The following is a 26,929-nucleotide window of genomic DNA, read 5'->3' on the forward strand; positions in this document are numbered from 1 at the left end:
ACACCATACGAAAGCAAGGACGTTAGATCATTGATGAAATAAAATCAATACATATGACGCCACAATTTGATGAAAAATGCACTCTTATATCATTTGAACATGTTCCTAAATTTCATACTGTATGTAGCTATGTTTTTCTATCTATTTCAATACCTATCAATATTACATCTTGCACAAACTTTTGAAGTAGAAAAAAATGCCCACTTGGTCTGAATATAACTTATAACGCCAACGAAATCCGATACGCAAAAAGTCTTTCAAGTGTCCAGTCCTGTGTTATAGAAAGTAGATACTGTAAAGATGCAGAAGTTTTTAAGCTAACAGCATAGAGAATGTTCTTTTAGACAACGGCTTTTCACTATGCTGCTGTACACTCAGTAGAGGCTATGTAATGGGATTATTTCGGAACGTGAGAATTTTTATGACATTGAATTGGATAAAACTACACTTCTGCCCTATCAAAGAAAAAAAAAACTTACCTCCGCGCTATCTATAATTAAACAATAACCAAAATATTCTACAATTGTTATTTAGCGACAATTATTCCTTACATTTATATATTGTTAATATTCATATGCATTTTAAATTTTTTTAACAATGTTGAAAACCGGGTTTCAAAATATCACTGCTGAATTCATTCTGACTTTCGTTAGGGGGTTTTCTTCGACACTTTCATGCCCTTCGAAATCAACGTTTATTATTTGATCTTGCTCACAAAAATATCATGATTTCTAAAAAACTTTTACAAAGAATAGTGAAATTTTTCTATGCGTCGTAGCGTTGCGTTGACTCAATTTGATGCATGTTAAGAACTTCAGCTTTGTCCAATCAAGTCAGTTTTTGAAAAATCTTTTGCTACCGTAATTCAATCACACACGAACCGGCAATTTTGGTTTGAGACAAATTAATGAAACTGTATTAAAAACTTCAGTGGTTTATTAAACAAAAATACATTAATCATGTAACAATCAGATTGGAAATTAATCAGAAGGTAAATTTGAGCTAGAAATTTGAAGTGCAAATCAAAATACTTCTTCCATACAAATTTTAACACAATATTCAATATCAAATTAAATAAAAGTAGAATAAAATAAGAACATCTGAATGTTTCCTTTACAAACTTTTAAACTTCTAATTTATGAAAAGAACAGAATATGCCAGTAAACATAACAGAAACTCTTATAAAAGCCAAGAAATCTTAAACTATAATTTCTATTTTCTTAATACCATACAGATTTCACTGAATGCTGCTGCTGCTTAAAAATCGATCATCCCGTTTCGTATCTGAAAAGAATAAATGCAATAATCACCATCAAGATGAATATTTTGCAATTTGTTAAGCTGATGTTAAAAAGCGCTTCAAGAATAAAACGCTAACCAGAGTACGGACTTTTAAAAACAAAGTTTTTAAATGCATTAAAAATACTTTAAAGTATCACCAAAAAACTTTGGGAATACAAGCTGAATACTTTAGCTTATGCTTTTCTGTCAGTGCATATAATTCTGCAATCAATATCCGTGAAACAAATATTTTCAATTTCTTTGTTAGTCCCAAGATTAACATCCGAGGAAAAAAATTAAGCTTTTTGAAAAAATTTGTTATAAAGAGTTGTTATCGAATTACTCAATGTACACAATGTTCTTATAATACAGATCCCAGAGAAAATGTCGATGGAAACTTTGATGAAAAACGGTGTAGTATTAAGCGATTTGTGAACAATCGTTTATTTCAAAGAATTGATATTCTTTTTAACCATTTAAGTTTGCGAACCCGATAACTAAACCTCAAAGAGGATTATTTGTAAATCAGTAAACAACTTACCAAACCAGGCATTACAGATAAATCTCTTAAGTATTATTTTTCCTCTGTCTTTCGGAACTGTACAACCTACTTTGTCTGCGTTCCTTACATAATTGAAAACAATACAGATAACGCCTCGAAAGATGGCCCGAAATAAATTTAGAATTCAGAAAAAATTCCCACTATTTACCATCTATTTCCTGTAAATTAAAATTAACAGTCGATAGAAAATATATAAAAAAATTGTAACAGCTTTCTTTTATAGATAACAAATTTCTTTTTAAAAAAGAAAAATTTGCAAGTTGTCCTCCAAAAATATTCTTATTGTGGTTCATCAGCCGAAACTTTTAGCAATGACTTTTTAATAATGATTATTAATTTTCTGGATACCGGAAGAAATAAAGAAAAGAGGGGTATTTAGCTTCGTTTCTATAATAGCTTTGAATATATTTGCGAGTTTGAAAAAATATTTCCAATGCCATTCACTCTGAAAACAAATTAATTTTTCATACTGGTGTAATAATAAGGGACAGAGCCAGATTAAACTCTGTAGGGATAATTAGACATTGCAAGTTTGGGAGTTTCCCTTTTTCCTTTTCAAATTTCAAAGCTAGCTATTTAATGATTTATGTTAAAATATTCTAAAATAAAGTTTAAAGTAACTATTACTGTAATAAACAGATATAATATGACGTTTGATTGCGGATCGCTTTCATGCGAGTTGGTTTTATTCTGGTCACAAATTAAAAAATAAAATAAGTTTAAAGTTGTTTTGAGCAAAACAGTAATTATTATAAAAGTTTAACACGATAATATATAGTTTGTGAAAAAAATATCGTTAAGCCGACAAGTTGATCTGCAAGGATGTAACAAAAGAAAAAAAATCATAATGCTCTTAGATTTAGTTAACACTTGATTTTAATTTGAATAAATTCTAGTATATAGAAAAGATACTAGAGTGATATGTATTAGAAAATGATATATTTGATACTCTTGTGATGTAAAATGGAAGCACAAAATTAAATGTTACAAAAAATCTCATAATCTCGGAAGTCCCAAAGTTGTGAGTCCCATATACTGTTGTCTATACTAAGTCCAGTCCTGATTAGAGATTCTAGCAACTATTTGGTAAGGGAAAATTTTGACTTATTCCATTGCTGTTTGAAAGTAAAACGGAGCAATCGGCTGTGTTGTCATAATCATAATGGATATATCGACGAGTTTTTGAAAAGCTTTTTTTGTCAAAGTTTCCTTCAATGTTGCATCTTTTTTAAAGAAATGCTAAATCGCTAGTTAAACAGGATGCAACAAACTTTCACACAGCCACATAAGTGATTAGTTTTTCTATGAGTTTTACAATGAGAAATTATTAAACATTTTGTAAGAATTAAATCATTATAGGTTGTTTTTTCTTCCGCTAAACAGCTCAGATTCTACTGCTATAATTGGGTGATTTTCGTTACATAATGTTTCTAGATTTGAAAAATTTTAAAGTTCAAATTCATTTCAACAATGTATCTAAAGGATCAATATATCTATCAGGTTTAGTGAATTTCTTGAGACATTCTAAAAAAATCAGTTTATATGCTTCCAAAATTAAAACAGATTCTAACATGCTAAAGTTTAAAATAAAAATAGGCACTGAAATTTTAATACTTAATTTTTAAAGGGTTTATTGATTTAATTTATGCTCAACAGAGAATGCATTACTTTAAAATATCTGATTAAGTATTTAAGTAGTTGAATGATAAGCAGCAAAATGGCAGTCTTGAAATTTAAAAGAAATGAAAATTTTTTAAAGAAAATGAAGTCATTTTTTAAAATCATTATTTATATAATCACTGAAGTGGCTTCAACAGGCGGTTACACAACATTTGGAGACGAAAACTCATCTGATTTAAAACTCAGACGATTAATATATATACTTATAATAAAGCTCAATGTGTGTGTGTGTGTGTGTGTGTGTGTGTGTGTTGGCGCTCTACAGGCCAGGTCATTTGACATACAGCTATCAAATTTGGTACATGTATACCTTAGAGGTCGGGAATGTGCACCTGGGGTCCCTTTTTTTGAAATTTTAATTAGAATTTTAATTATTAATTAAAAACTAACTTTCCCGCCAAAAAAATCTTCCATTTTCCCCACCGCCAACTTTTCCGCCAAAAAAATCTTCCATTTTCGCCACCGCCAAACGAGTAAGGCTTCCGTAATTTTTTTCTCCCAACAGTAATGCGGCTAGGGTTAGTATTTTTCGGCGGATTATTTCAAACGATTCTGTTTATTAATGTTTGATGCATTTAAAATTAAACATTGTTAATTAATCGATCCTTCAGATTCATTCTGAAGTACTTTTGAATTAAAATAAAACAGAATAAATGAAATTAAAAATTTCTAATCCGCATAGCGTTACCCCAACTGGCGTAGAAAAAAAAATCACGTATTTGCGTTACGTAACTGGCGTTGAAAATTCATGCATGCGCTTTGTGTTCTGAATTCCGCATTGTGTTGACGAATTATTATCAACTGATGCGGACTGGATTTAAATTTTTTTTAGGTTCGTTGCATGCTTTTGTAATTAAAATGTATTTATGTTAGTTATATATTTTTTGTATATGCTTATAGTTTTAAGTGCATCGTTTTTTAAGTAGTTTTTTTAAAACCTGTTTTAAACCGTCTATTTTAAACGATTCGTTTCATTTTCTTAGTGTTTGATGCATTTAAAAGTAAACATTGTTAATGAATCGATCTGCTCATGATGAATCTAAGAAAATTTTGTTGACAAATTCTTGAGATATTACATAACTTAAGAAAGATATTCTTTAGTGCCCATAAAGTTTAAACGCTGAGTGACTCTATTTTCATTAATCAGATTATAAAAAAATTCTTTGTTTCAGTAAAAAATATTATTATATTAATTGCAGATGAATTCTTTCCACTTTAATTTAAAGCATAAATTCTACGGGTGCTAACAGAAAATTAGAGAGATACATATTACGTTATGACTGAAGGCCTTTATAATATTATGAGTGAATTATATGACTATCAAAATTTGAAGTTTTAAAATATTTTGATGAAGAAGCTATTAAAGTAGGAATTGCATAAAATATTTAAATATAAAAATTTTAATGAACATTAAGATTGGCGAACCCGCTGGTCGACAAATTCTTGAGATATTACATAAATTAAGAAAGATATTTTTTAGTTCCCATAAGGTTTAAATGCTCAGTGACTCTGTTTTCGTTAATCATGTTATTAAAAAAATTAACATTTATTGACGAACACGGACACACTGATATTCACCGTTACTCTGATTAGATGTTACAAAATCTGAATAGATAAACATAAACGTGTAAACAGCTGTGCGCCGGTTTCTATGGCAACACAGCTGCAAAGGGAAAAGAAGTTTCTAATACAGAACATCTGCTTTACACAATTTTATAGAATAACTTTTCCCCTTTTTCGTTTCATTTTTTTAATTACTTATTTAATAAGAACACCTGCTTTACCCAATTTTTTAGAATAGTTATTTTCCCCTCTTCTCTTGCTTTAAAAAAAAACATCTATACTTATATATAAAGTTCAATGTGTGTGTGTTGGCGCTCCTCAGAAAAGACCATTTGACCTACAGCTACCAAATTTAGTACATGTATACCTTAGAGGTCGGGAATGTGCACCTGGGGTCCCTTTTTTTGAATTTTTAATTAGAATTTTAATTATTAATTAAAAGCTAACTTTCTCGACAAAAAATTATTCATTTTCCCTACCACGAAATGAGTAAGAGTTCAGTTTTTTTCCCCGACAGTAATGAGGCTAAGCTTAAGATTTTTCGGCTGATTATTTCAAAGGATTCTGTTTATTTTCGTAATGTTTGGTGCATTTAAAATTAAACATTGTTAATTAATCGATCTTTCAGATTAATTCTGCAATACTTTTGAATTAAAATAAAACAGAATAAAGGAAATAAAAATGTCTAATCTGCATAGCGTTACCCCAACTGGCTTAGAAAAACTCACGCATTTGCGTTACCGTAACCAGCTTTGTAAATTCACGCATGCACATTGTGTTCTGATTGTTGACATGACAACAAATATCAACGGACGATTTAAATTATTTTTAGATTAGTTGCATGCTTTTGTAATTAAAGTGTATTTATGTTAGTTATATATTTTTTGTGTATGCTTATAGTTTTAAGACCATCGTCTTTTAAGTAGTTTTTTTTAACCTGTTTTCAACCGATTATTTTAAACGATTGGTTTTTGTTTTTTTTTAGTGTTTGATGCATTTAAAATTAAACATTGTTAATTAATCTGGTCATGATGAATCTGAGAAAATTTTGTTGACAAATTTTTGAAATATTACATAAATTAAGAAAGATATTCTTTAGTGCCCATAAAGTTTAAACACTCAGTGACTGTTTTCAATAATCATATTACAAAAAAAAAAAAATACTTTGTTTCAGTAAAAAATATTATTATATTAATTGCAGATTAATCCTTTCCACTTTAATTTAAAGTATAAATTCTATGGGAGCCAACAGAAAATGAGAGAGATACATATTACGTTATGACTGAAGGCGTTTATAATATTATGAGTGAATTATATGCCTATCAAAATTTGAAGTTTAAAAATATTTTGATGAAGAAGCTATTAAAGTAGGAATTGCATAAAATATTTAATTATGAAAACTTTAACGAACATTAAGATTGGCGAACCGGCTGGTCGCCAAAGGCGGCTAGTGTAATATAAAAATAAGGTGAATTTAAGAGATACGCAACAAGCAGCTTATTTAAACAAGCAGCTTCTATTTTTCGGTAGTAAGCTTATATATTCAAATGAGAAGTGATCTGAAACAAAATTCATTTTATATTATTACTATGGTCTTAATATTGTAATAGTTTTAAATATTTTTTGAAAATATAAACTCCATTTATTACATAATATTAATATATGCTGTAGAAGCAATATATATTTTCCTTAATAATGATGGTAATTTTAATGGAAATAATAAACAGAGGGAAATCCATTTAAAAGAGCTAAGCAGAGAACATTGTCCTTAAATGATGGTGATGACTTATAGCTACCTTTCATACTCTTACAAAGTATAGAGTACTTCACTATGTAGTTATAATTTTTATGTGGAATAATTTCCACGTGGAGAAAGAGATAGCGGTGTAAATCGAGCTGGTTGATAAGAAGGTGAAAGAGGTTCGGCTAATAATAGAGGAGTGAGTAATACTAGAAAAGCAGCGATATAATTCTAAAGATAGAATTTTTTTTTTCTCCCCGTGAGAACCTTACATGCGGAGTCAAAAGAGAAGGAGATGCTTTTGAGGAAAGCCTGAAGCCATTGGGAGATACTCAAAGTAATGGATCGCTAAATCTGAAATATTGCAGTACTTTTAAATGACTCCATACGGGCTCATGTAGTGCAATATTTTGTCATAAAATGTTACGCAAACGTCTTTTGACTTCAGTATTTTTTAAAAACGTAGCTAAGGAAATGAAGTGAAAAAAATACTCCATTTGAACCCGTTGAATTTTTAAATTGAGTTTTATTTATCGTAAATTAAGAACTTTTGATTTTATTTTATCAGCAGGTATGTTAAACATTTCTCAGTTAATTTTTAACGCTTTAAAGATATTTTCCTTTACCATTTGATGTCCGTTCAAATTAGTGGCTTTTGTATGCAATTATATATGGAAGCACTGCGGACCTAGTTCAGCATAGATCACATTTTTTTCCGATAGCAAAATATTCTTACCAAATGCACGATGTATTTAGAAACGAGTCAAAAATCATGTCTAGATCACATTCTTTAGGGATCAGGTATCGCAATGGAAACTGTTGGAGATCCAGCATTTTCCAAAACCTGAGAAACTGTTGATTCGCCTTGAGAGTTGCTTGTGCTACCATTGGTAGCAGTGGAGACTCTCTGGACTCTTAGAAGTTTTACATTGTGGTTCATTGCTCGCCATCTCAGGTAACCTTTCAAGTGATATCTAAACAGGTGCAAATGTAAGAATGAGATAATTCAGTATTTAGAATATTAGTGTTTACAAATAGTTACTTATTTTTCCATTAAAATAAATTCTCCCGAAAAAAATATACACAATGCAAAAAAATCTCAGTAATTCTCTGGAAGAATAAAAATTTAGAAAAGCATCGTTTCAAAATATGGAGATAGATTCAACTAATTTGCTTGAAATTTACTCGTTTACCGTTGTCCTTTGATTCATACCTAAAAGCTAATTAGATGAACCCTTTTTACAATAGTTGAAAAATAAATTATTTAATTGGCTATCAAGTGTGAATGACAGGTGTGAGTCATGACAAAAAAGTGTATTAAACACCTCTTTTTCTCCCTTCCATCTTGTGCTCATTCAATTAGTTAGATAACTCAGGGTTATAGGCATAGTGGGCACAGGATGACGTTATGTTGTGTCTTTGTTGAGTCGATTGTATGTCGTTGCAATCGATTTTAAACCAACCTCCCGATGAGGTGGAGTGTTGAAACTTTAAATATAGTTCAGAACGGGATGGCAATGTAATAACTCGCTTTATTGTCCAGTGAGCTGATACAAATATCGTAATTGATTAAAAACTTCCATTATTGACAGATGGCAGAACATACCAATTCTTTATCTCATTGGGAAGTTAGCTTAAAATCATTGCAATTTTACATAAGCAAGTCTATAAAGCAGAAAATTTGCGACCTTGAATTCTGAAAATTCAAAATTGCTGATTTTCAAAAAAATTTATATGGTGTTAGGAATCTGTATGACGCTAGGAGTAATTATTTTATACTTTAACCCTCTTTAAAAACGCGACCTCTTAGTTTTTTTTTTTTATTTAAATAACTTTCTGTTAACATCGTATTGTTACGTGATATAAAATGCTTCTTAAAGTTTAAATTGCCTTTTGTTGACGTATTTTCAAAAATAGATAGCTTCAATAGACCATTTTATATAAAATTAAAACGTTATATTATTTCATTTTCTACTATTTGTTAATGTATTTCTTTTCAATTTCCCAGTTTGATATATTAATTGGTGTTAAGCAGTTTTTTATATTTAGGAATCTTTTAAAACAGAATGCTTGTCATCGAAATATTTTATGATAATATTTAAACCAATAAGTTATCATAAGCTTCAATAAGAAAATTTGAATTAGATGGAACTGTCCGGAACATTCGCAAGAGTTTCGAGAGAATCTCGAGTAAAGACGAGTTTCACAAAAGAAAGCTTAATGAAATTGAAATATTAGAATTAGAAGAAAACTTGTGCAACAAAAGTTCAGTGAAGTAGAAATTTCAAAATGAAATATCCATCATATTTAAATATTGCCCTTGGAACAACTGTATGCCAAGAATGAGCAATAGGATAGCAGAATGTATAAACTCCTTTGTTCAATTCGCATCATAGGTTTTTCTTGTTTAGTCGGCTTAGTTTTTCTGATATCCTGAACGTTTTTTACGAATGTTTTGAGAAGTTTCAACTTCTGCAAATTTATTTAAAAACTATGTAAAGTGGTTAAGTTATGAATTTTCCAGAAGTAAGTGTTTGGAATTCTTTCATTGTCTGTATAATCAAACTTTATGCAACACTTTGAGCAATTTTTTTTATTAATCGAATTTCGAGTTTATCTTCTTAAGAAAATATTCAAATTTGTCAATTCATACATTTTCTCTCTATATAAAGTAAAAAAAGTGATATGTATGGACAGTAAAACTTATGTAAAGGATAATTAGTGAGAGATAATGTTGAAAAAAGTTCACGCTAGAAGATAAAAGGCTTTTCTTTCTGCAACAGTTCCATTTTCAAGTACAAAGCATTTTGTGCCGTTACACATACGTTTATCTTAATTCTGAGAATTCACAAATTTAAAATATACTTTGTTTCATACAGCTGTGTAAAAATCTGAATCTTTAATGGCAATTTGAAATTCGATCTTTCTTTTGCATAGAGCATTACTTGCTATTAGAGTCAGAAATATTAGAGATACCTATCTTTGTTAGGACATAGAATGAGACTTTTTGAACAATAAATTTTCTTGAATGAATTGTAAATTATAAAAATGAAATTGTTACCAAACCTTAAGGTTAATATATTCCAAACGAAATATATTGTAATGAGAAATGTGGCTAAGGCCATGAGGCATCCAGCTTCTAAGCTATTACCCCATACCACTTGTCTCTTGGCTCCTTCAACACATAAGAAACTGCTAACAATAGCCAAAGGAGTCAGAAGCATAAAACATGTCACATCACCCATTAAACTTCGCCGATGATGGCCATTATTTTCATCACTTCGAATCCACTGAAAAGAAGTAAACTTAATATACAAACATTTTACTGATACATAAAAAATTTGTAAAAGAAAAAATAATAAGAAACAAATGCAAGAAAAAATGTGCATATACTACGTCAGGAAACCGTTTTCAAATATTTAAATCAATATAGCAAGTGACAAAAAGATGACATGCTTTGTAAAAGTCATTTATGTATCATTACTGGCGAATAATTTGATAGAGTAACGAAACAGCTTAGATGCACCTGAAAGTAATTTGGTACAGTCACAGAGGTTGTCTCAAACACGCTCCATAGCTGATTATTTTTTATATTTTAAGATAAGTTCCTATTTCGATATTGTTGAATATGCAATGAATGATTGAAGACGTGTAGTAAATAGGGATATTTTTATTTTAAGTACGATTTTCAAGAAAGCATTTTGAAATAAAATAAATTAATAAAGAATGTTAATTAACATATTTATTAAGAAAAATCTACGGTTTTATTAATTCGTGAATGTTTGAATCCAAGTGAATTTGTTAACTACAAAATATATAGTTCTCTATAAATAAAGGTACGCATTCTTAGTATAAAGTATTGATCCCTATCCGTCAAAAGGTTTAACCACCTTACTGTCTGCACATCTGCGTACAAGTAAATGTGAGAACTCAAAAACACAAAAACATAGGTAAATGAAAAAAAATGTCCGATTTCTTTTTTAATCTGTCTACAACAACAACAAAAAAAATCCGATTTTTTAAAATCTGTCTACAAAAAAAAATGTCCAAAATGCGTCTTCTATTTTCTTTATTATATTACCAAGCACAGAACGCTCATGTGTGGAACTCTGAAAATAAAAATGTGAGAGCTCGTGGCGCTCACGGCCTTGCTCAAGTCCAGAATTTTTATGTAGGAGAAGAAAGGGGATAATATCTCAATTAAAGACTATGCGAGAGTTTTGGCGGAGGCCACTGTCCTTGATTTATAATAAATATCTACAATTCTTCAATGTATTTCATAATTATCATAATATGGGACCTTGTAAAACTTTATTGCATTTACTACGTCGCATTAGAAAGCGTTGCATATAGAAGCGATATTTGAGACATTTATTGATAATTAAGTTCTAAAAATATATAGATGTTGTAAAGATTTCAAGCACACACAATTATACAAAATTTAAGAACTATAATGAATAAAGAACCGAATGAAAAATCGGTTCAAGAATTTCATCTTGACATCCAAGAACGAACGTTAAATAAAGACGTAAATAATTTTAATGTCCTCCCTCGTACAAACTGAGCTAGAAAAACTCAAGTCATTTATAAAATATTTTTATAAAAAATGAACCATTTTAAGTGACTTTACAGGCTGGACAAATATTCTCATTTGACATTCAAGTCTGCTCGGAAATCATATTTTTCGTTCGTTTGGTTGAATATGATTTTTCATAAGTTCACTTTATAAATCTTTTCGCCTCATGGATACAAAATGTGCTTTTTTCGGTAATTAATGAATCATTTAGACTTACCTCCATAATGGACTTTGGATAACGTGCTGTAACAAACGTATAATTGCATATTTCACATTTATCATTAGTATTAGGTCTCGTACTTAACCATCTTTCCATGCAGGATTTGTGGACTACTCCGACGGTTCCTGCAATAAAGACAATACTTTTTACTTAATATGTTCCATTTTTACCAATATTTTCCAATTATATTAGTTATAATATCACTTTCGAAGCCAATGTCCGAAGAAAAATTGTTTTTGAGAAATACGCTTCGTGCATATGAGCTTCCTTGACAGAGAGCGAATTAAAGTTTTGAATATAGTTCAATTTATTACAACGATGAAGTACATTCGTTTGAGAAATAAGGAAAACTAAGAATTTCTGGAATCTTGCAAGACATAGCGTCAATTAGTGTAGAGCATGATGATTAAAATTTCCCAAAGAACCTACTGTCACAATCCATTCATAGTGGCATAAAAAGGAAATGTCGTCCATATTCATCCTTTATTAGAGAGGGAAGGTGAATCGTACAGTTATTCAACTTTAATATTAATATCACAAAATTTTTTGAATCAAGTTGCCGAGAATGATATTTGTGGCTTTGTTTTTTAGCACACATGGACGAACAAAGAATTGTTGCTCTTTGAAAAATGTATATTATGGTTTTGATCTTGTCTGCAGGGATAGAGAATTTTTCAGGAAGCGATTTTTAATAAAATTAACAAGTTTTTATGACAACTGTTTCAGGCGTTCCCGGGGCCATTGGACTTCTTGGTCCGGATCAATGAAGATGTAATTGCAGATCCACTTCGTTTATCTGGTAATGAAAAAAAAGGCTTCTTTAAATATGCCTTGATAGTTAAGAAGTGCGAGAGATGTCGTCATGCAATAAACAAGCTGTCATGATATGCCATGAGCAGAATGACCTTAACAGGCAGATGAGCTGTTGTTACAGAAACACGTAGAATACAGAAAGGAAGAATATTTGCCCCTGCATTGATGCTTCGGATAAATAATCGTCACTCTAGTTTGGAATACGACTTGCTTTTTTTATGTTTCTGATAAACTGTAACCTCCGACTTTATGACCAAGAATGCCCGCCTTTCCATGTACTCTCGCCATGTTTCTTGCAATAAGAGTTTCCAGATACGCTGTATTGTTCATGACTAATCAAAGTGCCTCAAGTAACACAGTTTTTTTTATTGTGCATTTGGTATCTTCATTATGAAGCATACTTTATAAAACAATTTATTCAGATTTCTGAATAAATTATCTTTAGATTGCGACAGATTTTTAAACAGTGTGCAGCCAAAGGATCGAAGATTGTCGTGAACATGACATTTCAAAGGTAAGACAAAATCCAAGGGTTTTAACCGCAAACCACATTACTATGCGGGAGGGACTGAATGACTGAGCCGCCGCCAAAAATAAATTTTAGGTTCTATGATCGAAGGGAAAAGAATCTCTCGTACAAAGATATAATCCCACCATCGGTGGTGGGCGTGGAAGAGCAACGACAGCGTTTTGTACCCATCAGGGAAGAAATAATTCTGCATTGAATCTGCAGGTTTTCCTTTATCCGAGTTGCTGACTATGAGTAAATCATAAAAGATGAACACTCATAATTAAGATTAAAACAAACTTTACAATTAACAAGAAATTTAAACATGCTTATACCTTGACACAGTTCTGTAGCGGATGAGAAAACACGTTTGAGTGATATGCATGTTACAATATAGGTATGATAGTTAAATAAAAATTACAGCATTTTATTAAAATAGAAAACAAATTTCAGTTAAAATACTGATTCAATAGCATATATCGTATGTTGGCTCTCACCTATACAGATATCTAGGACGCAGACATATTTATTCTAAAAGGAGTCTAAGTATTTTTGTTAACATCTTATTTGCGCAAAGGTGCCCTGTTATGATCAGAAGTCGATAACTAATATGATTTCAAAGACAGGAAATTTCCGAATATGCCTGTTTGAATTTTGAGACCGGCAAAATTATTTCAAAAGATGTTAAGCATAGGAGTTATGATTAACTACTACAGAATTTTATTTCATCATACATTAAATTGTTTTTTGGTTTAAATCTGTAACATAATAAATTTTGAGTGCTCTGGAAAATTTTAACCCTACATTGTTATCCCTTTTCATTTTTCAGCTGTAGTTGCTTAAATATACACGAATCAGTGTCAAGAAAAAAATAATTAAATTTCAATTTACATTTGATTTAAATTAAATCAGTTTAGCTGAATTTTTATTAAAATATTTTATTTAAAATTTTTTTTACTGAAGTTGGAAGAATCAGTATATTGCTTAATAAAAATAATGAAAATGCAAAAATTAAGTCACAAATCACTATGCAGTAAATAGTTATAATTTGAAGCGTATTGTAAAATTACTAGTTACTGAACTGAAACACCAGAGGGAATATTTACTCTTGTAAATTATTCATTGTAGCGGAATAAATTCCTAAAAAAAGAGAGGTGGGCATATGGTAGCTGAGTTCAAACTGTGATAGATTTACGCAATTCCAAATACAAATGTATGTTTATCTAGGTTGCTGTGTTTGAGTTAGACGTTTATTTACACATGAGCAAGCAAACCGAGAATCAATCCATTGATGGATTTGAAATAAAGTTTAATATACTTCTACAACTTTGGTGGCAAAATCACTCAAAATTTGATGTAACTAGTTTATTACGCTTTTGAGTTTGTGTGTTCACATGTACAACAAACATACAAATTTGGTGTTCATGTAGTTCAATTTCGACCAAAATTTGACAGAAATCTACCATATTGATATAAAAGCTACCAACCAAATCTGGAGATATTTGCAGAAACAGGCACAGTAGAATAAAAAAAAAATTCAGTCAGGGGTATTTAAAAACATGGGGGGAATCAAAATACCCGGACTAAAATCTTTGATTGCATTATTTTCTCTAAGTATACTTTGTATAAAAGTAAAAATATTTCAGAAATGGATGGGATTGAGAAAAGTGAATTTCTAGATGGAGTTCACACAATATACCTATATATATTTAAATCGTTGCAGGAACATCAATTTCTATGTTCCAAGAGTGTCAGTTTTTAATAGTTAAATTGATAAGGAATATAGTTAAATCCATTATGGAAACAGCATGTCATATAATTGTGCAGAGATAGTTAATTTTGTATATTCAGAATGTAAACAGTTTATAAAGCAATTTTATAAATATTTTTGGTCAAGTTTTCATGAAAAAGAAGATTCTGTATAGATTTTTTCGTCGAGTTTATACTGCCAAAAACCATGTTATTTCTTCAGTTGCCAGCCAACCTCTGACACCAGCCAGCTGCTGATTATCTTTAGACACTTGTTTATATCACGAGCACAAAGAACTGGAAAGGAAAAACGGAAATCGATTTGGGGGTTTTCACGGCTGTGTTGTTAGTACCTCCCAGCTGCCGACGTGTCTGCTAAAAGAACGCTGGTGGAAAGATTATTTTTCCGCGTTTGAGGAAATCTAACCATTTTAGTTTAATATCCTCACTATATTTTAATGATCAGGAATAGAAAAAAAAAATTTGAATTTACACTTTTTTTCTGTAATCGAGTAGCTTGGAAATTTTCTCCCAGAATTTCAACTACTTCGAGAATTTTACTGAGAATCTTGCAGAAGCACAGAATAATTTATAGCAAAATTTATGAAAATACTGCACCACTTCAAATATTATACGAATTTTGTATATTATTGAAACTTGATTTTTGTTTTTTTAAAATGCCATTAGTTCTTAACCATGTTATAATTTCTGCGATATCAAACATGCAGAGTTCTTTAAGCACATAATTATTTGAATTTTTCTTAAACATTAAAAGGATTTATTTAGTTGAGCTGAGCTTTAGTTTAGTTGATTTATTTAAAGGATTTATTAGTTAGTAATTATTTCATCCTAAAAGAATAGTCTTCATTAAGGGATGCTGAAAATTCTCTTGATGAAAGAATATAAAAAAAATATTTCATTTGGAGTTAAATGTAAAATGAACATCGTATATTTTAAAACACGCTTCATTCGAGATTTTGTATCAAACAACTTGGAAATGCAAATCAACGATATAGCTTTGGCTAAATTTCTTGTACTAACAAGATATTATATTTTATAGTACAATGAAAACCCAATAAGAATTCTGAACACATCTTTCTCTTGACGGCAAGTCCAAAATTTGATATTAGATCTACACATTTGGCGACGAGTCCAGATACTAGGCTTCACTTATCTAGGTCATTATATTCTCAAAATCTCATATTCCTATGCATACGTTTACACAGGTCAACCCTTTAACTTATTGCTTTGATACAAATCAGCAATTTTGAAGATCAAGGGATATGCTAAATTTCGATCATCTTGCTCATTGTTTTTAGTTTTGTTATTTGAGTTATTGTGTTTAAATGCATAAGGGCAAACATACAAATTTTCGATTATATATATATTAGTCCAATAACTGATCGAAGTCTGTAATTATAGAGTTAAAACCCGTACACCAATTTTTTTTCTTAGTTCGTAATGCTTTTGAATCGCGTTCACAGGTAAAATTACAAAAATATTTGTTATTGGACACAGCGAGGTATGTAGAAATTTATCAAAATCTAAAAGGGTATTTTTTACCATTGTACTTTCTGTTCGTATCTTTTGCATATGAAAATATAAAAATGTTGGCTATTTTAGAATATGAACAGGATGCCTATTTTGATAAATAAAAGATGCCAGAATACTTTTCAGGCAATTGAAAGTATAATATTTAATACTAATCGAATAAAATAACAATCATAACTCAGTATTATACATTCTCACCACATCTCATTGTTAACGATCAGAAATTTTCATTAAAAAATAAAAACAATTAACATAAAAATACGAATTTTGCAAATCACGGTTGAAACGAAACTAAGGCACTAAGCTTCAAAAATTAAATTTAAATTATTTTTAAAACTTTAGGAATTGAAAAGAACAAAAGAGAAAATGATTAGGCAGAAAGTCGACACAGAATTGTTTTCTACTTTCAAAGAGCTTTCCAAGCTTGAAGAAAGCAAAAGTAATTCTCATTTAAGTTCCGGGAAGTGTAACCTTGTAGCAAGTTGAGTGATAAATGCGCGTAGATAATGATATTTCGCTTGTGTAATGCTTTTCAGTAATTATAGTTCGTAATTTTAATGCCCGGTTGAGTATGGTTGCGCAGTGTAGAAGCTAACCTCATTTGCATTCTATAATTATGCTCAGATATTTTCAAATAAATTGGAGCAGATTCCTTAATTTATACTTAAAAGTGAAACATTTTTTTAAAAGTTGTATTATCCGAATACTGACTGAGGAAATTTTCACAATTTATTTCGTATACACTTCGTTTTTATTTATGAAATAAATCAAAACATTTCTGATGATTCATTAGATTTTTCGAATCTTTTTGGCTTCTTTTGTTCGTTTTTTGTGCAAATACTGAGATAATATTTTATAAGCCAGATTTCAAGATTTCTTAGGGTCCGTAAAATTAATAAATGATCAAATGAAACATGAAATAACCCATCATTTTACGAAAATTTGTATTTCTTATAAATTATTTTATTGGTAGGAATTTAATTCTCTTTCAAAGTAGAAACCATTTTTCATTTATGCCATATAATTTCGAAAGTTCATTATTATATTTATTTAAATGAATAATTTACTGAGCGCCCATAAGTTAAGCAATCCTAATTATAGTTACCTGAATAGCTTTGAGGGTAGGGAAATTAAATTTGTCCCTAGAAAAATAAGTGAAGATGACAAAACAAAAGTCTAATTTTATATATATAAGTATTAAAAAGTAAGCAACATTGTTTTTATAGTCATTGAATTAATACGTTATAAGCAAATTCTATTTTTAATAAATTTTTTCCGTTTATTATCTAGTTACCTGGATAAAACCAGCTTTCAGTTAATTTAGATAAATGGAGTTCAACTGTAGATGATGGTATTTATAAAATATATATATTAGTCGGAAGAACTAAGAGTTTATGCTATAATTGATTCAACATTTCTCGGGTTGTATAACATTTCTTAAAAAATCAAGTTGTTCTATAAAATCCAGCAACATTTTTTTATCACTTAATTTTTTTGTAACAACTCGTAACTTATGGATATCTTATTACTATTATAAAGTCTAAGTAAACAGCAAACTGCTTCCTTATAAAAGTATGGTAAACTTTTATAAAACGAATAACTTGAATTTGTATAACGAGGGGGAAAATTGTGACTAGCTCTCAACCTGCATGAAAAAAATTCCTGTATAGCATATAAATTAAGCATATTCATAGCTTGAATTTTTGGTGCAAAGAGATCAAATGTTTTGTTTATATGAAAAATAAAGCTAAATGTTAAATGTGTGCAGGCAATGTGAGCAAGAAGACATTTTGGTGAGTGAGAAAATTCGTCTAATTATGTATTTGCTATATAGTTTAATGCGATTGTTCATTAGATCAAAGATATCCTCCACATTTTATAAATCTACTGTATATGGACGACTATTTGTAAGCTATCGGAGAGTCAAAAGTACTTCTAAATTTGAAGATCAAGTATTATTTTCAAAATTAATGAATTTAACTTTTAATAATGGAGTGTAGTGCTATAATTGAGTAAATTAAAATAGGCTTGAACCATTCGATACAATTGTTCCAGTGTCGAATAGAAGTAATATTCAAGATATGAAAAAAGAACCTACAAATGAATATTTGCAAAAGAATAAAAATTAAAAAGTAGCATATTTATTTCACTCAAAACAAAATGCTAATGGAAAATGTAACAATGATCAGTACTTATATTCAGCTACTTCGATGGCATTAATTTTTTTTGTCGAAGGAAAAAAAAATTTACTTTTTTTATAAATGGAAATTTTGAACCCGAAATTCTATTACTTAAAATCACCACACACACACACTGAATTATTCCTTAAGGCAACCAGCTAATTTTAGATTTTTAAACTGCACAAAACTTTACCAGTAGAATTCAATGTTACTTATAATTTAAAAATAAGAATTAGTTTAATGAGAATCGGAATTCTTACAATAAAAGCAAAAAGGAAATTAGAATTTATAATGAGTTTAAATTGCAAGTATCGATTATAGAGAATGCATAAGATAAATTTCATGCAATTAATTTCTGTAAGGAATCCGATACATTGTAAATATCAAATTTTATTTTTTGTGAAAAAAATTAAATCCATTACATAAAAATTTAGAAAAGAAATAAGTTTTTTTAGAGGAAATTTCATGGAATAATATCAATCGTATATTAAACTGCGCATTGTTTTATGCTGTATAGTGGCTATTTGTCCTTTTTTTCTCATGCAGGATTGATTGTAAACTTAAAGCAGCGCATTTGATATTCATTCCACATGTTGATCTTATTAAATAAAGAAGGAATTAAACATAATCAAATTAAATCAATTTTCAAAAGGGAAACGAAATCAATTTCCCTGAAAAAATTAAGAATATAGACAAAAAGATCAAGCCTCATTTATTCCAATATTCTTCAGATTTCTCTATTTCAGTATTATAAGTTAACCACATCGTGACAGAAAAAAATGCCAACGTTGGCATTCACCAAACGATTAATTTAGTCTGTCGTGTTAAGAAGCAGCTGCTGTTTAATAAACAAAAGGAAAATAAAATCAAAATATTTCGAGTTCGTCAGCAGAAATTAGTCATCATCGACCTTGAATGCTATACAGTTGCGAAGACGAATATTGCTTCTTTCCTAATTCAATTCCCGAGTATGTTGGAATTTAATCGACATTACAAAAATTGAAATTTAAAGCGAGAGAAGATTATTCTTTCAGACAGGATTCGTGCAATTCTGAATTCGCTGTTTCTGTCGATGTAATTTCAAAACCAGTCCTACTAAAGTGTGGGTTTGATAAAGGGGGTTAGCGATCGGACGATGAACTAGTTCCGCGTAATTTCTCCAGAGCCAGAACTTAAAGGACTGGAAATAGCGTCTCTCTTGTAAAAGACCGTGATTATTAACGCTTCGTTTCCTGATAACGATTGGCCAAAGACTGCACAGAAGATAGATAAAAATAGAGTTTTTTAATGACATTGTAGTTGCTGCATATATATTATATATATGTATATATAAACAGCGCATATTTCGTTATTTGAGACTGAAATTCAAATATTGAATGTTTTAGATGTTTCTACAGAATACTTTTTCTTCTTAATTGAAGCATTATCTATTTCAATTTGCAATTTTGCTATTTCTTTAAAATGGAATCATTTTTATCTGACACTTCGTTTTAAAAAAAATTGAAGATTTCCAAACCAGCTCAAGAATAGGAGGAGATTCATGAAATTTATCATTTACATAATTTTGAATCAGACTGCCATAAATGAAACACGCTCTGAATGTTATCTTGATTTTACATTGTCATGATCAGTCGCACACAAGAGAGTATTGTGTGAGTTGGAGAAATTTTAGAAATCTGAAAATTGAGTGTTTCTTTCATTACTTCTTTAGATGGCTAGTTTAAAATCAAGTATTCTTTAATATTTAAATTAACGGAGTACTTAAGTTTATTTTAATAAAATATTTGATTTATCTTTAAAATCAACCGAATTTTGCTATTAAAATTCAAATTATATAAACAAAAAATATCGATAAATTAATCGTCTTAACATTTAAGTGATTTAAATTCAAGTTTAAGTTCCTTTTTATTTTAAATTCAAGTTTCTGTTCAGTGCAGAAAGAATATATTTGGTTCTTTAATTCTCCTCGATTATTCGAAAATAATTTTAAAAAGTATCCGAAATTTCCGAGGAGTATTTGTGTAACAGCACCTGATTTCTGGAGTTCATTCTTAATACGTGACATTCCCTCGTTACCGACATTCATTTGTTGATTCTCCTATCGATGAATTTCACTAATTCCGATGCATAAAATTAGCCATCAAAACCGCTAATTTTGTGCATCTGAATTAGAGAATGCTGAAACTGTTTAACGAATTTTAATCCAGAAGTAGATAATGAGGGTGAAGAATTTTTGTAAGTCTTTAATCATATATACTGCTGATATCATAAGAATCTATCGATTTTAACCTTGAATCAAATCCATAAACTTAGGCGTATTATTTGTATAAATTTAAAATATTTAAATATCAAAAGTATAAAATTTAAAATATTTAAATATAAATATAAAAAGTATAAAATTCAAAATATTTAAATGCTTTGCTTTTGAAAAATGAGTTAACTTTTTTAACTAATCAATGTATTTAATAAAATCTCATTTGGTCCAATGTGTTTTAAAAAGTGTTGCATTTCTATAATGGTCTTGCAAAATTCTCTAGGGATTTAACCAACATCAGGAAAGGCTTTTTATATTATAAAAAGTTATAAGCAGGCATTCAGTGGCGTAATAAAGAACTTAGATGTTTCCATATCGAGCACAGACCAAAACAAGATGAGGAAATTGCGATACAGATTTAAAAGGAACATCAAGATTCATATAGATCGTTTGAAAACAACTCTAGATTTCTGTATGATCAGCATATTTGTTCTGTTTGCATTGTTAGATTCGCCTATCTTGACAATTTTTTCCAGAAATCATTTTACGATAATTTAATGTCTCAATTTACTTTTTAACTCTCGAATTAAATAGTTGATTAGCATTCTCATTACTTGATAATAAAAATTCTTTAATCCATTTATGAAATTCTTTTCAAAGAATGCATTTAAATTTTTTGATTTTCAGGAACCCATTGAATGCTTGACAGAAGAATTGAAATCTGTACTTTTAATTATACAAAAGTAATGATGCAGCTAGGGTAAATATCCACGGGGCACAGTATAATTCCTTCCCCTTCATCAGTCATCCATTCCATTCTAAGAGTAAATGGCCCTTGGACATCTTATATTTAGCATAAACAAAGACGCATACACATTAGTATTTCATTTCCAAAGCGTTCTCCAAGATTGGTGCCAGGGGCATCTATCATTTCTCCTCCTGTCTCTACACTACTATGCAAAGACTGCTTTTAACATTTACTCCGAAATGCAAACTTATTTTACCAAGCTCTAAATGAGAATATATGAAGAAATGGGTACATCTATGTTACTTCAAGATAACCAAATTGGGAATAAGACTGGTACCGAGGGTATGTATATAAGTACGTTGAACACCGTGCCCAGCTATGCTGCATATAACAGGTTTGAATAACAGATATACTCAATTTGGTTACTATCTTAAAGTAACAGATGCACCTAATTTCTAATCTAATATTATAACAAATGTAAACTTAACTAAAAATTCCTCTTAGCAAACTGGAAGGCAAAGGTAGATTCCATTACATCTGAGTTACTATCTGGCAACATATATTGACGTTAGAAACAGTCAAAATTAGGGCATGAAAATCCCTTTTCAGCCTCAAACTTCTAAGATATTGCAGTTATCAAAAATTTATAAATACAAAAGTTGTTCGTCTTAATGAGGCGCTAATTTCGCTAATAGGATTTAATTTTCTATCTTCAATATTAAGAAAGTTAGAGAAATGAAAATTTCAACCCCCTTCCCTTTGAGCTAGATGGGCCATTTACAAAGCATCCGAGATTTTTACATTTCTAATATATTCCAAGTCAGTTAAAATCCAAACAAAATTACTCTAATTATCCTGTTCACAAGAAAACATGGCTAATAACATGCATATTATAAACTTTTGAAAGAAGGGTGGTTTTGGGTTCTAGGGACTATGATGGGTGAAGATTTGAAGAGATTTTTCCGCAGTCTTGTCATGAGAGCCATTCAATAGGTAGACTTCCTACATGAATCTAATATTGAAAGGTAACGCGCATATAAAGCGTTTCCTGGAACGAAATTTAAAAAAAAAATAATTCAATCAGAGGAGGAATCAATTGTGAACAGACGTCTCTCCTTAATTATGAATCAGGTCTATTCTTATCTTCTTCAGCTACACATCTTAGCAGTGGCCATACATTTAAGTTATTCATTTATATAATAACCACCTTTTCATCGTCATAACCACCTCATATCTTATCACCAGGCCCGAATGTGTTGTATTTGAAATATTAAGCAACCGTCAGTGTTGGTAATTCGGTTGTTGCAAAATATGATGAATTATAATACAAATTTATGTAATTATTGTTGTTAGTGATTCAACAAACAAGAAAAACTGATTACCTGTACATTTGCAGGGGGATACGAGATCCTCTTTACCGTCTCCTTCATGGCAAATTCGACAAATCGGCCCACTACTCGCAGCAGGGGACTGGTACTTCCTAGTTTTAATTGGAGTATCAAAAGCTGAAGAATTTCTTCCCGACTGATCTGGTGAGAAGTTATACACATACATGTGACTAATGTGGATGCTAGCAGGAGGCGTGATTAGGCAAGCAGTGGGTTCCACAGAAGTAGATTCAGTTTGTGGAGAGTTGCTTTTGAGATGCTTATCGAATAGATTTGGATTACAGTCTATAGAGGGAGCACTCTTGTCCACAGGATGGCAACTAATATGGGCATCTTTGCTGATATCACTCATTTTCTGAAAAAGAAAAGGATTGTTTATCTCTTCAAGAAAAGTTTGATTTTATGCAAATTATATATTAAATGTTTTTTTAAGAATAGAAGTATTGAATTTGGATTTCCGCGTATGAATTTTATTCAGTAAGAATAAAAAAAAATCTATGCAGCATAGAAGTTACTTTAATGAGATGCACATTTTTTAAACATTTTTTATGATAAACTATTTTTAAATTAATAAGAATTTCTATAGAGATTACTTTGTAAGTTTTATGACAGTTTTAAGCGATTTACTTAAACTAGGAGGTCTATACTGAGTAATTTCAATCATACAAAATGGCAAAAAATGATAGAAGCTAAGAAGTTCCGACATGCTTATGCAAACATTAATGGAAATGGTTTTGATGCCCACGAAAAGAAAATGGTTTTATTCAAGAATTAAATGTCAGTTTTTGGAAGTGCTGACTTTACCCTATTCCCAATTTTGATTTGTTTGCTGCAAAATTTATCCCAACTTTTCTTAAGTTTACTGCATTAAACTTCTAATAGATACGTTATTTAAAATTTATAAAAGGGGGGCGGTTCATATATAATAATGAGGAATGGAATATATTTGACCTTTCATTGTTGGCTAGGGCAATGTAAGAGCATCAAACGAGGAGTTCGTACAAGACAGATCCATATGCAATGGTCATTATGGTTTCGTAGGTTTTCTCTAGCTTTCAAACATACCTTTCAAGAAGTATTGAAAATATTTCCAAAAATTAATCAAAATATAAACTTATTGCTGCATATCTGTGCCGTGACTAGAAGCGTTTCACTGCTACATTCTTCAAGTTACAAATTGCACGCAAGAAACCGATTGATCCGATACAATCCACAATGTTCTATACTTCAGAGGTAAACTATCTTAAAAACCATTTAAAGTTTTTTTTTCAGAAGAATCAAGAGTAGTTTTTGAGTAATATATTGCAATATAGGAATTTATTTTTTGATAATGGTTAATCTTTTGTTCTTTCCAGCCTACAACTAAGGTAGTTTGTTCATTCAAAGATTCTATCGGTATAATGTAAGTATAAAAACAACAAAATCAGAAAAATGGGGCTTGCAATATTTGAAGCCTAAGGAACTGAATAAACGTCCCGATTTCAGACTACACGAGGGCTATTAGATTACAGCAGAGCGGAATATGTGAAGATAATGAATGACAGTACTTTCAATTAAGGAAGGATTGAAGATTCATCGTGCATAGCGTTGAACAAGGAACTCCAAAATGAGCAAGTTACAATACTCTTTACGAAGATTTTCGCCATGAGCAAATTTTCCATAGCTTTATTTTCTTAAAAGTGCTTAAAAATTCAATTATATTTCGAAATGCAGACATCAACCAAATCTTATAGTCACTCATTGAGAGTAGACAGGTTTAAAGTTATTCTAGAATTATTCTGGGTCGAAACTCTTATTTTCGAGCCATTGCTGGATGTCGAAGAATAGTCTAAAGTATCCTTGGTAAAACTACAGACAATGACGTGCAGTTTTCAAATACTTGTTTTAAACCGGGAGGTTAAACTTGAGATAAAAGAAACAAGTTTGTTCCTCAAAACAATTTTAATACTGTCCAAAAACCATAAATATATTTTCTACAAAAAAGAAAGGAAGAAAGAAATTAAAAATATTAAAATTATTATAATTTATAAAAATAAAAAAAATACTACAAAAGACTGCCTTTGGTTTCAAAATGAGCAATGAGCATGCATTTCTCGAGAAATTGTCTTGTAATTTATCTAATGCTTTTTAATTTAATGGATTTCTTTAAGCTGACATCAGTAATTTGGCTTAGAATTTACATTAAAAGAATTCATGAGAAAAAGCAATTATTTTCATAATGAGAACAAATTGAGCACTTGTGATTATCCGTAAGAAACCAAGCAGTATTGAACTGAAACTGCTTCTAATGCGATATTATCTTGCTTCAAAAAAGGGGCATTGTATCTGCATATACTAAAATACGATATGCAAAAATATAGTAGATATTACGAAAAATGTTAATGTTGTAAATAATATTTTTAAATTTAAAAAAAAAAAATGAAACGATGTTTTTCATTTTTACTTACGAGCAGCACCTTTTTGCTAAAAGGCGAAACGTTTTATGTCCTTTGATAACTATAGGAGATATCCTCATTCGAAATATCAAAGATCATAAGTTCTTAACTGACGTATTCGACTTGCTCTCCTGTAATTTAGACATCAAAAGGCTTTCCCTTGTAAGAGTACTTGAACTGATACAAGATTGGTTGATATAGCCAATCACCGCATTGGCCATTGATAATGTTTATTTCAATAGAACTCTAATGAAGTGGGCTGCTTTGCGTATTTGGCTAAATTAACAGCTGAATAGCTGTATTGAATGTTAAGACATGTTCTAGTATGCAAGAACAGTTTCCATTCATTTTGTCTCATTTGCATTAGTTTGCTGAGAAAAGTATCGAACTGTACTGGATTTTACCAGAACACGCTATATTTATGAAAAAAATATCTGGAATACCAAAACAAAAAATATAAATTTCTGTATATTTTTAAGTACTAAAACAAAATACCCAAATGATGTGAATTTCTTTCAGTAAGAACAAACAGAAATATTTTTAGAAGTTAAAGTGGCCTAAAATGCATTGTTTTTTTTTAAATGCATTCATATTCAGTATTCTTTGTTGGAACTTATCTTACTTTTTATAAGTATAAATGCATTTCAAGCAATTATTGGTATTCTCATATTGCAATTTATATACAAATCTTAGATTGCACATTTTCTTAAAGAATTGGATTTAAGGAAATTTTTTCGCTGTAATAAAAATCCAAATGAATGAAAATTGGAACTGGTTTTTACATAAACATAATGTGCTTAGAAGTGTAAATTCAGAATAATTTGAAACAAGAACTTCAATTTTGCAGATCAGAATTATTCGCTTCGTTTAAATGCTTCTTGATTATGAAGTTTCTGAAATTCAACAAAAATAGCTTTAAAGCATAGTTTTAATTTTATTAATTGCAATAAATTTAAAAAACGCGGAAATTACATTGATTACAAAATTTATTATTGATATTCAGTATACAAGTTCATATACCTGATATGGCCAGATGGGACCCATAGTTGGCTTAATAGATACTTGAAAAAATTAGCACTGCTACTATGATTTTACTATCCACAATAATTTGCATCCTATACTCTTCCCGTTACGAAGTTCATAAGAAGACTACTACAAAAATCTTCTCAAAACAAAAATTTAAGATATTCCTTTTGCAAGAAGGCTCTACTTTCGATTTCTTCGAACAGGGACATTTTGATTCTCGAAATAGGATATGTCCCACCCACCCTTTCAAATATTGAAAATTAATTTAACTGATTCATGTTTTTAGCACAAACCAAAGAACCTTGTCGATTATCTAAAACGGATTAAAAGCTTCGGTTAATATTTTTGATTCTTAGTCTCGGAAAGCTCGATTATTTTTGGTTTTTAAAGATTTTTTTGATTTTTACTTTAAGAATAATTTTATTTACAAACTAGAATGCAAAAAACTTATTTCATATTCATAAGATGCGATTCGATAAATCAGTAACAGATATTTAAGTGAGATTTATTAAGGCATTTAAAGGATTAAAAGTTTTTACTTTACACACAAAAAAAATTGCTTGGTAAAAATTCTTTTTGTACAATTCTAATCGAATAATTTTTAAAAGGATCGGTTCAGCTTTATTAGAAATTGTAAATTCGTCTACATTTTTA

At 29.9% G+C, this 26,929-nt stretch overlaps 1 protein-coding gene across 4 annotated transcripts in view; it reads right to left on the reverse strand.

Annotated features, from left to right (window-relative positions):
- Positions 1-939: 939 nt before the first annotated feature.
- The window catches only part of LOC129958814 (E3 ubiquitin-protein ligase MARCHF3-like), a 28,696-nt gene continuing 2,706 nt past the window's right edge, over positions 940-26,929 (reverse strand). For 3 of the 4 annotated variants that reach the window (XM_056071510.1, XM_056071509.1, XM_056071508.1), the window contains 5 exons: positions 22,809-23,169; positions 11,621-11,748; positions 9,894-10,117; positions 7,564-7,801; positions 940-1,284 (listed from right to left, as the gene is read on the reverse strand). In XM_056071510.1, the coding sequence (XP_055927485.1) occupies positions 7,618-7,801; positions 9,894-10,117; positions 11,621-11,748; positions 22,809-23,166 (894 nt within the window). In that variant the 5' untranslated portion in view covers positions 23,167-23,169 and the 3' untranslated portion in view covers positions 940-1,284; positions 7,564-7,617. Of the gene's footprint in view, positions 1,285-7,563; positions 7,802-9,893; positions 10,118-11,620; positions 11,749-22,808; positions 23,170-25,261; positions 25,392-26,929 lie in introns of those variants that run through there. The other variant, XM_056071511.1, reaches the window with a different exon arrangement.

The sequence above is a fragment of the Argiope bruennichi genome, chromosome X1 (genome assembly GCF_947563725.1).
Source record: "Argiope bruennichi chromosome X1, qqArgBrue1.1, whole genome shotgun sequence".
In the NCBI taxonomy this organism is placed as follows: Eukaryota; Metazoa; Arthropoda; class Arachnida; order Araneae; family Araneidae; genus Argiope; species Argiope bruennichi.